Raw genomic sequence first — 12738 nt, 5'->3', positions numbered from 1 at the left:
TCGAAATAAAACTGAACGGCAATGAGGCTTTCCAATAAAAAAGCAGTTTTCGTACAAAAGACCTCTCTAGATAAAGGATTATTGGGAGACTCGACACTTTCATGTACCAGTGGGAAGCTCCCTTGCACAGACTGCCGGCTAGATTATGGGTACCACAACGGTGCCTATTTATGCTGCGAAACAGTAATGTGTAAGCATAACTGTGTTTTGGTTCGAAGGGCGCCGTAGATTACTAATTATTTTCATAATTATTACGATATACGATATTACGATTAATCTTACTGGGCCAATGAGACTTAAACATCTTATGTCTCAAAGTGACGAGAGCAATGGTAGTGCCTGTCAGAATTTCTGGTATTTTTAATTAAAATTACCGTATAAATACCGTACTGGGCGTATAAATTATCATCAGCTGAACGTCTCATCAGTTTATCTCGTTACAGGCATAAAAAAACTTGTCTGACTACAATTTTCTGTTCGGATAATTTTTTTGAAATTGTTGATTCTATTCCGTTATAACAAATACCTTTCAAGGAAAGCTTCGTAAGTCCTCCTGTAAGCAAATCCAGCTCGTCTGACTCGAAGGTTCTCCATCAGACCCAGATACTTGACTTGATGGGACACCAGCTTATCATCAAATTGCACTGAAATAAAAAAAAAAAAAATTCAGAATAATTATCTTATTCAATAATATAAGAAAACCATTGAAACATAATAAAATAGGTCTCACTAGGTAGCTTGAAATCGTTAGGTTTGATACAGCGGATATAGGACGGCTCCTTGCTGCTGAGGATCTTGATCAGCTCATTGAGGGAGATCTTGAACTGTGTCACAGCTGTTTCTGGACGTTTCTTGCTCAACAGGTTCAGGTCCTAAAAGGGATTATTATTAAATTTAATTTTTGCCTTAAAACATTTACACACGAACAGCAAGTTGTATTAAATATATATTACTGCTACAATGTTAACGGGTTGTTGCTTTATTATGATATAGTCTTTCTGAGCAAAAGTTTCGTTTAAAAAGGTAATTATTAAATGAAGTAAATATTTAAAAGTTTCCAGCTTTCTAAAAATTATCATAATTTGCACGGTTTTTATTGGAATTTGGTTATAATTATTGGGGATAGTCTAATTATTATTGGTTCGTAGCAAAGGGAAATCAAAAGCTAAAATGAAAGCTTGCACAAATTATCTTGCCCCAAACTAGGCATAGCCTGTACTATGGATACAAGACAACGATATATTTAATACAATATACTTACTTAAACATACATAAATACATATAAACATCCACTACTCGGAAACAAACATCCATATTCATCATATAAATGATTGCACCTACCGGGATTCGCACCCGGGACCTCTAGCTTAGTAGTCAGTGTCACTAACCATTCGACTATATGGGTCGTCATATATATTAACTAGCTACAATATTTACCCAAAGACCCCAAAACCTTGTATACTAATGTTACACACCTTAAAGCAAGTTCCAACTATAGTGTTGCCACAGGAGGCCATCAGTCCTTGCAGGTCTCTGAACAGGAGATCGTTGTTTTTCTCCAGGAACGTGTTAACGTTATAGGTTACTTCCCCGGCATAGTGAACGAGACAGAACTCCTGTAAAATAAATTTATTTTTACATACTAGGATAGATTACCAGATAGTGTACAAATACACAAAAATAAAAATGTTTATTGTTTCGAACTCTATTATATTATTTTTATTTGAAGCGGCATACTTTGATTGATTTTTGAGGTTTTGTGCTTTCTTGTATAGTCTAAAGGACTTTATAGTTTGTGGCGCAAACAAGAATATTTTCTGATAATAAGCACTTCTAGATTTGTTGCGTCAAAAATCTGATTAAAAATTAGGAAAACAGTTGATACTAAACGCCATCCCTGCAACTTCCCGCCAATTCCATACCTAAACGATTCAAACTGTACATAAGACGATTTTGAGCTCTACGAGTTCCAAAGTCTGGTAAAAGTTAAATAACCGCCTATTTAATTTTTTTTTTTTGAATGAATAAGCAGATTTTCACCCAGTTTTTACTCGATCGTTTTAAAAACTATTCCAAGAAAACTACAGTTTTCTCAAAATCGGTCCGAATTGTATTCAAAATCCAAGTTTGGCCAAGCTCTTTGGAATGACGCCAACTGCGAACCAAAAGTTATAAGAGTTTTACATACATCCATACACACACACACACACATACAGACGTATGCATATATGTCAGGGAAGCTTCCTAGGACCTTAAAATGTTGTGATCTGATGAAAAGTCGATTTTCGAAAACGGGGTAGAATCGCGATACCTATTTGAAAATTTTCAAGAGGCAACTTAAAAAGTTTTAGGAAGCTCGTGAGTCTTGACACGGAAGTCATTTCAAACAATTCGAACACTGAGAGCTGAAAGCTTACCTAAAACACAAACAATAACAAACACATTTACAATTACAGGATTAAATACCGTTTTGGTAATATTTTTAGTCAAGAATAAATATGTCGTGAATACTAACATCTCTTCCCATTAGTTTTTGAGTTTTGCTGTCGACTTTTCTATGCGATTTGTAGTGAGCATGACCGTCCAGTTTCTGGGTCAACTTCTCCAAGAAGCTGAGATCCGTCGCGTCACCAGGACGGAGACATTCATCGTCTAAGATTGATATTATACCTAGAAATATGATACAAAGAAAATGTTAAATCGAATTGGATACTAAAAATATTCCACAAATTAAATTTCAAAACAAATTTTATGAACGATGCGGGACGCGAACCCGCGACCTCTCGCGTTCCGTGCGAGCGCTCTTCCACTGAACCAACCGTTCATAAATCTTGATGTCTTGTTTAACTCTCAGGTTGTGGCTTCATCTACAGGATAATTGATAACCTGCTCAATATTGGGATATAATATGCATATTAGGAAATTGACTTGAGATATCGCTCTTTCAAATGTTATTACACAAATTAGCTTACGCTACTGGAACGGTTGGCTCAGTGGAAGAGAGATCGCATGAGCACGAGTTTGAGTCCCGCATCGTTCATAAATTTTACATTCAAATTTATTTTTATAAGAATAAAAACACTAAAATATTCCATAAGAAAGTGATTTCAAAATAATGAAATCGAAAACTCAACAAAGAGAAAAAAGGCTGACGAGTAACATGTAGGTACAATTTAATATAATCCCGACCAGCAGCACATAATAGATGTATCGTAATGGCAACATAAATTTTGACTCGGGTTAGCAACATGTTCCTAACGGCAGTATTATAGTTTGGCAAGATAAGATTCTGCTGAAAAAAGAAATAAAAAGAACCTTGATGTCTCGCTTCAATAAGGTCGCAGATTACGATGTTGTTGAAGTACTCAACAGGCTCCCACTCGATTCCTTCCCGCAGGTACTCTTCCTGCTCCTGTTTCAAAGTCAACTGGATAAAGAGCTGTTGAAGTTTCTCGTTGCAGAAGTTGATGCAGAATTGTTCAAAGCTGAAATAATTATGTTAAACTAATCTTATTATGGTATTCCGGACAACTTAAGAAAGTTAAAGATTTATAATAATTATAAAATAGAAATGAATCACATCACATAGAAATCTCTGTTGACAAAGTTGCAATTATTCTCCCGTAGCATAAAAGTTACCCGAACACTGAATAAATTAGGAGTTAAACATAATCTCTGTTAAAACTACAAGAATTATAGAAGAAATATTACCATTAAGGCTAGTAGTTCTACCTCATTGTGTACATTACAGACCCCAGAGGGATTCTTGAACAAAGTGGGCGATGCATGATGATGCATACATATACCTAGGTACTATGTAAATATCATTACTTATAATAAGTACTTATATTTTTTATTTATAATTCTATAAAATTAACTAATTATGTTGCGTTCTTATGTGGGTATGAAATAATATAAACCAAAAGAATTAAAAAAGATTTCGTTAAATTATTTATATAGTTACGTTACCTGTTTTTAGGGAAGATCTCAAATCCATAGATGTCCAAAATACCCATAACAGAGGCTCGTGGGTCCTTGTCTTTAGGCGCTAAGGATGAATTGAGTCTTGATACAAGCCAGCTAAAGTGTTTTTCGTATATGGCCTTCGCTAAAGCATCTCTGGCGTACTGTGCCTGTTCGAGGTCCAAGGGAGTGTTGACGACATCGCCTCGAGCGTCTATTGTTCTACTCGTGAGAGCTTCTCGAAGTTTCATCACGTTTACTTTCAAAAGCTACAAATATTACTTTTATTATCAAGACTTAAATTTTAATTCAAAGTCTATTTGAATTGAAAGTTTGGAACAAAACTCCTTTAACATCTACAGGTAAATAAAGCTAAACATTTATTTTTAACAAACTGACCCAACAGACGTTGTTCTGTTCATAATGAAAAACATTCTTGCGGGTGTAATTTCGTAAAGGTAGACTAGACCTCTACTCGGTTGAAGAATTATTCCTACCAAATTTCAAATTACACCGTGATGAGTGGAAATCTCTTATATTTATAAAGATTGGCAACTTTCCGTTACAAGACATAAGACTATCTTTCATATTTCACATGTCTTTAATCCTGTCGCTTCTATTTTAGGTTTAACTTATATGGGCTTTAAGTTTTATTTTAAAAATAAGTTTTTTTTCATGATTATACATATCTTAAATATGAATAATAATATAGTCGTTGGTACTTACATCAGCAACATCTACATTGCTATTGTCATGATTTAAAATCTCAGCATATCCTTTTTCGTTTTGCACAAATTTGATATTACCTAGATGTAATACACTAGCCACTATATCGAATATTTCCTTCTGTTCAACTTCGGTAATCTCTATCACTTTCATAGCTTCTAATACAGTCTTGAATTGTTCAGCGTCATTAATTTTTTGTGTAGAAGGTGTCTGGAAGAAAAATTTTGGTTTGATTTGGTTTTTAACAACGTTTGAATTGTCTTTTTTTATGAGAAATGTAATTAAGAATTTTGGTAGAAGGAAAATGCTTTTGATTAAAATGATTGCCATTGCATTTCGATTCGCCCTGTGGCCTTGTGCAATTATTCACTGAAATAGTATTTGGTTAAAAATGAAAAACTTCTATTTTATCCAAACACTACTTTCAGTCCCCGCATTTATAGGTACTAACAAAAATACGCTACTGAAGAATCGCTTGAATCTGTGTTTTAAAATACGATGCAATGTTGATGAAACATCTTCCTGTAGAATTTTTCAGTTGTTTTTTGAACAACTTACGTTATCCGTAGTATATTTATATAACTCTGGTCTTCCTTGCAGCCTGAGTTCCTTCATCAGATGTTGGTCAGCTCCAGCTAGCAGCTGGTAGAATATATGGAAGTTTCGTTCCCCAGACATTTGGCTGACAACTCTAGATTTTTCTAAAAGATAGTTGAGTATGTGACCTCCTTCGGGAGCACCTTCATAGTTGAACTGAATGTCCATGTATTTGCCAAATCGGCTTGAGTTGTCATTTCTGTGAGTTTTGGCGTTGCCGAAAGCTTCGAGTAGGGGGTTACTTTGTAGGAGTTTGTCTTTGACTTTCTCAACATTTTGTAGATGGTTGGTTCTGGCTGCTATGTATTCTAAAACTTTCTTTGAAGCTTCAGTCTTTCCTGAACCGGATTCACCTGAAAATATCCGGATTCACGTTTATTTTTTAGTCGACTTTGCTCGCTTACATAAGTGTTGAGACTCAAATATCAATTAATATGGACAGAGCAAAGTTCCTAGGGATGCAGACTTTTTTCGTATAAGGCTTAAAACTTCGTTTAAGAATATTTACCTGAGATCAGTATGCATTGCTCTCTATGTTCATAAACAAGAGAACGGTAGGCGTTATCAGCTATCGCGAATCTGCAATGTATAATATACAATAGTAAGCTTTTTCATATTTAGTTTAAAATTTTATACAGATTTACATATAGGTACAACTGAAAAATGCCTGTCCTGAAAGATACAAAATATTCTAGAAACAGAAATGTCGTGGGATTAAAATTAGTTATTTGATTACTTCAGATCCTCGGATTTGTTGACTTCAGATCGCTATCCAATCACCGTGGATGCGAAACAGAAATCCGAAGATGGATAAATGAGGCTAAATCTCCTACTGGTTAACCTCTATTTGAAAGAACCGTAAAGTGTCAAATACTTCAAAAAAATACATATTTCGATATGCTAAAGAGTAGTTGAGAATTCGGAAGTAGAAAGTAAAACGTAGTGGTGTTTGGGATGATGCTTCTCATACTATGTAAAGTTGTTAGTGGTTGGCAAGGTTGGAGGTAAAAAACCTATTTCTTAAAATACCAGCACTCGTTGTCCTCAAACACGTATTGAAAAAAGCAGAAAACCGAACAAGTTATAAGCAAATAACGACATCTAACACGAATTTCACGGATATGACCTACAGTAATGAAGCAAACGACGATATTTCAGCCGAGCTAAGCCGATTCGTACAATATTAATTTAGCCGCTACATTAAACTATCTGTGATATTGGCCACAGCTGATATCTCTTATCTGCTTTGATATTGTTATGTTCGTTCACAACATCATTCATTGCAGTAGAAAATATACAAAATATATAGACTTATTACTCATTTTGATTTGATACTTCAAACTATATAGGTAACTAGCCTACCTATGTTTAAAAAGTACGCACCAACAATATTCTTATAATTAAAGTGATGATAGGACGGAGGATTATATTTAGGCCACTGAACAATGTAAAAAGATTTAGTACCTGTAGTTCTGTGATTTGGCCATATGATCAAAATCAATTCGGAATAGACACATAGAATTTTAATATTTTGAATTACGACGAATCAAGCAGACTGGTTTATTTTACATGCAGCCATTTAATTATTAATTAAAAATATATTTTGTCGCTACCCCATTCCAATATTGGTTGTTAATTGATGAAATTTACTGCAGGGGATTTAGTGAATTATTTCTATCAAAATTTCACACTTTCCTGTTATCAAAATTTAGGTTATATAATCTTCATTTTCATCAATAATCGTCTTCGATTTTAGGATTATTTTAAATATAATTTTAATATTCTGTTTTACGATGAATCATAGTGACTGATTTTTTCATGCAGCGAATTAATAATTAAAATGGGCCTAAAACCGTTACAAGAGTAAAAATTGGCATTTTTTAAGGAATTATACCTGCAACTGTTATACCATTTCATTTATGTATTTAGTTTGTAATTTCGTACCAATACTCAAAACACCGGAGTTTACCATCAACATTGATAACCTACTTTCAAGCGAGCCCTACGATATTCCTTCGACGGCTGGCAAATAAATTTATACTCACACATGTGGCGGAGCCTCAAAGAAAGCTTTCTTGTAGTAGAGCTTGGTCTTCTCTTCAGTATAGATCGGAAGAGGCTTGTACGGGTTCACGGAGATCAGCACGTTACCGATGTATGTCTGTAAAATCACACATCAAAATAATATATATATACATTTAGGTATTCGATCGGAGAAAAATCTTCGCATTTTACGGATAAAAGCAGGTATACGAATGTAATTTTGTTCGATGACTGTTTGCCGTCTTGTTATAATTTCATCAAAATCATTATAGTTATTTCCGAGATACATGAAATACTTGAAATTAAACAAACATAAAATACATTTTAACGTGTTGTTATAATCACAACAGAGCTTCAAAAATTTGTAAAACAACAAATGTACCTAAGTGATTAAGTTAGTTAAATGTAAGAAAACTGAAATGGAACCGGACTGGTGATATAATGAGAACAAACAGATTAATAGAGGTGAAAAGAAATGGAAAACACAGGAAGTACGTCGAATCAGGAGGTGAGAAGATAACCTACGAAAAGGACGTAGTAGCAAAAAATAGAGGGCTATGTCTCAGAACCTGATGAAGAACTTTATATTTACACGTCACATTACATCTTTGTCTAGTTAGATTCAATTAACATGACGATATTTAAGGAGCTTATAAGTAATGAAGGATATCATGTAAGAGCCTTTTTAACCAAACGAGGAGGTTCTCAATTCGACTGTTTTTTTTACATATTTGTTACCTCAGAACTTTACAGAGTCGGTGTCAACCAAGGTATTTTTGTAACTACAAACATAGTTATAGGTGAGATGTGCTTGTGTCGCACGCGCGACGTGACGAGGCAGGAGGATCTAATTCTAGTTACGGTTATTGTATTACAAAAATAACAATAACCGTAACTAGAATTAGATTATTTATTAAGATGGTATAAAAATACGCATTTATTTTTATACTTTTCAGTGCATTATATATATATATATTGTTTTGAATATTTTTTATGTCGTTTGTTGTTCAATAAACAAAATAGGAAAACATTAGAACTTACATAGATGATATTCTCGCTGAATCGTTTCCTCAGGTTGTCGATGAAGGCCGGCTCGGAGCGGTAGTCCTCGAGCAGCACAAAGTCTTGAACTCCCACCCGGTCGCGGTGCTGCAGAGCATGCTCCATCACGCCCTGGACTGACACCGGCCGCAGAAGGCTGGAGACGCAGAACAGAAATTTAGATAAGTCAGAGGGATGATGTTTTTAACGTTCAATGGATTAATCGGGCGCGTGCCGGCAGTTCATTTTATGACCAAGCAACTCCGAACAGTCTTTTTTTATAAGGGACGAGACGAGCAGGACGTTCAGCTGATGGTAATTGATATTCCTGCCCATTACAATGAAGTGTTGCTCAGGATTCTTGTAAACCCAAAATTCTGAGCGGCACTACAATTCCTCTCGTTACCTTGACACACAAGATGTTAAGTCTCATTTGCCCAGTTATCACAAGCTACAGCAATCTTCAGACCGAAACACAAATATTTACACATTACTACTTGACGGCAGAAATAGGCGCCTTTGTGGTACCCATAATTTAGCCGGCATCTTGTGCAAAGGAGCCTCCTACTGGCAGATTTATTTATGTTGTTCGAGATGCGTGACTCGGGTATAGGTTTATTGTCTTTGTGTGTAGATTAGATTTACCCCCTTATTCATAATGGACCGCTAACTTTAAACAGCCGCTAAGGAGTGTTTTTTCTCATTCTGACTTAGGTCAATAGAAGACAGAGTGAGAATTAGCAATGCTTTAAGTTAGCAGACTATTATGAATAAGGGGGTTAATGTTTTTCGATGTCGACATTTTAAATTTCTATAGCAACAATCACTGGTTTATAATAGTCAATTGTTGCGATCATCGTTAAAAAGATGAACAATAAATTAATTTATTTAATTTTGTTTTTATTATAATTTCTGTCGTATTTGAGTTATGTTCAGAATTTATCTCTTAATACCTTTCGAAAGTTCTAAATATAAAAATGTCTTTGCTGTAAATCTTATCACTCAATTTCACACACCTATCTTATCGATTTTTATGGTTTTTAATTTGTATTAAAGTTGTTTTTTTTTTTATGAAAAATGAAGACAAACGAGTTTACGGGTCACCTTATGGTAAGTGGTCACCTCAGCCCATACTCTCTTGTAACACCAGAGGAATCACAAGAGCTTTGCCGACCTTATAAAGCGACAAATAATAATAAACGTACATATAAATTGGAAAACCTAGACCTCACTGATACGTGGCAGGTGAGGACCGAACAGGAGGCTCCAAGTCGAGAGTCAATAGCTAAACCTATTGCTCCACGGAAGCTTTTGCTATTTCTTCTTAAGATTTTATTTTACTTCTTGCTTTGAAGAGTTAGTACATTTCAAATTCAAATAAACTTTGTTCAATTAGGCTTAAACTAAGCGCTTTTGAATCGACACTACAAATATTAAATTACTGAATTTACCATAAATATTCGTAAAAGTTGAGCTCGCGAGAAGAACAAACAAGAAACTCAACGGCCACTCTTTTCAATCAAATAGAGTATTTTACAATGGCTGTAATATACATAACACATTAGTTTGTAAGGTGCTGCATCAAATATGTGAGTCCTCTTTAAATAATATAAAATTATTTCATTAAAAGTAATTAATAATATATGTATAAATATAAATTATCGTATATTGTATGCATCAACCTTTAGAGCTTGAACTCATTGTTTGTGTAAAGATGCTTCGTGAACTGATGTGATGTATTTGAAGTATATATCTACATTATAGCTAAATCTATCAAAATTCAAAAACACTGTAGGTCACGGAAACAACACTTATGAATGTCAAAAAATAAAAATATTTTTTCTTATTGAATTTACCGCTACTTCGTAAAGGGTTGAGCTTAAGCTTGGCTCTATTAAGTAAAGATTTACATTTTAATTGTGTTATAATTCATTTCAATTACAATATATGCAAAATGACGCAACAAAATACTTAAATGTCAAAAACTGAAAGGCTTACACGAGTAAGTCAAAAATAGAAAAAAAAAGTAAATTAATACTTGTAAACACAAGAGCTGTTGAGTATAGTAGATGCATCAATCCACACATACCGTAAATAAATAGAGGCATTATGTGCGCATTTCATAAAATAAAATATATAATAACTTTAAAGGAAATAATAATAAAAAAAAACACATCAAGCAGACCCCGGTAACAAGATCATCCAGCCACCATCATAACAGTTATAAATTATCCGAGTATAATAAAACAGCAATATTTCTTGATATTTGGTATCAATAAAATGCGCATTGAATCATAACATAATATCAGCCGCTTATCCTGGCACCTGGTGACGTCATTCAGATAAGGTTTATCACAGTTTCATTCAGAGGACAAGGATCTATTGACCTCAATACCCACGGACTAAGATACGGACAATGTTGCTATCTACTTTATAATAAACAATTGGACCGCCCCAAGTTCATTCATCTTTTTTTTATGGAATAGGAGGACAAACGAGCGTACGGTGTTAAGTGATCACCGCCGCCCAAATTCTCTTGCAACACCAGAGGAATCACAAGAGCGTTGCCGGCCTTTAAGGAAGGTGTACGCGCTTTTTTTGAAGGTACCCACGTCGTATCGTCCCGCAAACTCCGCACAAGGAAGCTCATTCCACAGCTTTTTAGTACGAGGGAGAAAGCTCCTTGAAAACCGCACTGTGGAGGACCGCCACACATCCAGATGGTGGGGATGATATCCTAACTTGTGGCGTGTCGTGCGAAGGTGGAATGATAGTGTAAAAAAACAGTTATTTAAGGCGTATTGTCAAAATTTTTACACATGTTAACGTTAGTATAATAATGCATACCGCATTCTAATGACACTGCCAAGGTACAATAGTGCTTCGAGCATGTTTGCATCCGCTGGTGTGAACACGGACTAGTAAAAAAATAAGGACTCCGTGTCACCTTACATAACACTGTAGCACCAAAACAAGCCGATTAACGTGTAAATACAAATCAAATCAGCAGAGTCGCAATGCCGCTCAGAATTTTTGGTCTTCCTAGAATGCTGAAAATTCCAATAAAAAAAAGAAAGAAATATCCAAATAATAATAATAACAGAGCATCTTAGAATGCCTTTAGCAGCAGCAACCGGGCCGATAACCTCAATTTTTATTTACAGTTAAAATATGGTTGCAAAATTTAAATTTTGCCTCTGTTTTATAAAAGGACCGTCACCTTTTTTACTTAACATTATTCATTTCTTATCATTCGATCACCCTTGAGAGCAAAGCCCTTTATTTTATACTTCTGTCAACAAAACAAATTGTTCCAAATGGCCATTGCTGGCACGTTCTAGTGAACTAATCTTATTTTTTATGTAACTCTATGGGAAATGTTTGCATTTCGATCCCCAACCTAAATTTTTATGCTTTTTATTAAAAAAATGGCTCTGTCGTAAATCCTACCACTCCACAGCTGAATGTCTAAGTGATCCGACAGCCTGGGACTAGATTATGATTATCTTATAGCAATGACAGTTCAATATTGTACATTTGATTAAAAAGAGCGCAAAAAAAAGAATGCTGAGAGAGTTTCTTCCAAGATAATATATTATAGGGGTCTGTACCTATTCTGGTTGCTGACGAATAAAATTGCAAATTCCGTGTTAGTGCTTTATATGTCAACGACGGTGGTCGTTTTGCCACCACGAGTATCTTTAGTAGGTTCTCAATTCGCCTGAGCTCTTTTGGGCCAATTTTAATGATTCTTTTCTGAACAACTACAAATTTTACCACCGTGTATAACGGGTTATATATTCAAATCCAAATATTATTATCCCAAATAGGATGTGACATCACTTATTGGAAGTTAAAAACTACCGCCCATTCCAAAATGAATGCCTCAGACCTGAGAAGAATGGGCGCAACAAACTCAGTGGGTTTTTTTTTTCACTAAAAAATATGTTACTTAATTGTGTTATTTATTAGTTAAGTTATTTATTGTGTTATTTATTAAATAATAAGGTTAATTGTACTTCGCCTGAGGGCGGTCGCTCCATTCCCAATCTGTAGAATCATTAAGAAAGTCAATTATCTATATAGTAACCCTTACCACAGGTTTCTTAACAATTCTTTTGAATATCGTAATACTTTTGTTTTGAACATTTTATGGGATCTTGTTGTAAAAGCGTATGCATCGCACCACAAAAGACTTACTAACTCGACTTAGCCGAGTAGTAGGCATAACAAGTCTATGTTCGTTCCTCGTGTTAACATTATGATTGTCATATAATAAATATATAATAAGTCTTATTGTATAATTAAGTGAGTTTTAAAGATTGAGTTGTTCTTACTAAAATCCGTTGCTCATTATTTGTAGAGTAT

General features: G+C 34.6%; 1 protein-coding gene across 2 annotated transcripts in view; it reads right to left on the bottom strand.

The window, feature by feature from the left end:
• LOC126979071 (unconventional myosin IC) overlaps positions 1-12738 on the bottom strand; it is a 71236-nt gene that overhangs the window by 9953 nt on the left and 48545 nt on the right. For both annotated transcript variants that reach the window (XM_050828266.1, XM_050828277.1), the window contains exons 2-12: positions 8371-8527; positions 7332-7447; positions 5795-5865; positions 5248-5639; positions 4690-4899; positions 3970-4232; positions 3316-3485; positions 2516-2670; positions 1476-1616; positions 731-872; positions 527-644 (exon numbers count right to left, since the gene is read on the bottom strand). In XM_050828266.1, coding sequence (XP_050684223.1) covers positions 527-644; positions 731-872; positions 1476-1616; positions 2516-2670; positions 3316-3485; positions 3970-4232; positions 4690-4899; positions 5248-5639; positions 5795-5865; positions 7332-7447; positions 8371-8527 — 1935 coding nt within the window. The remainder of the gene's footprint in view (positions 1-526; positions 645-730; positions 873-1475; positions 1617-2515; positions 2671-3315; positions 3486-3969; positions 4233-4689; positions 4900-5247; positions 5640-5794; positions 5866-7331; positions 7448-8370; positions 8528-12738) is intronic.

Source organism: Leptidea sinapis, chromosome 3 (genome assembly GCF_905404315.1).
Source record: "Leptidea sinapis chromosome 3, ilLepSina1.1, whole genome shotgun sequence".
In the NCBI taxonomy this organism is placed as follows: Eukaryota; Metazoa; Arthropoda; class Insecta; order Lepidoptera; family Pieridae; genus Leptidea; species Leptidea sinapis.
The sequence above is the reverse complement of the archived record's forward strand: the minus strand, read 5'-3'. Positions and strand labels throughout refer to the sequence as shown.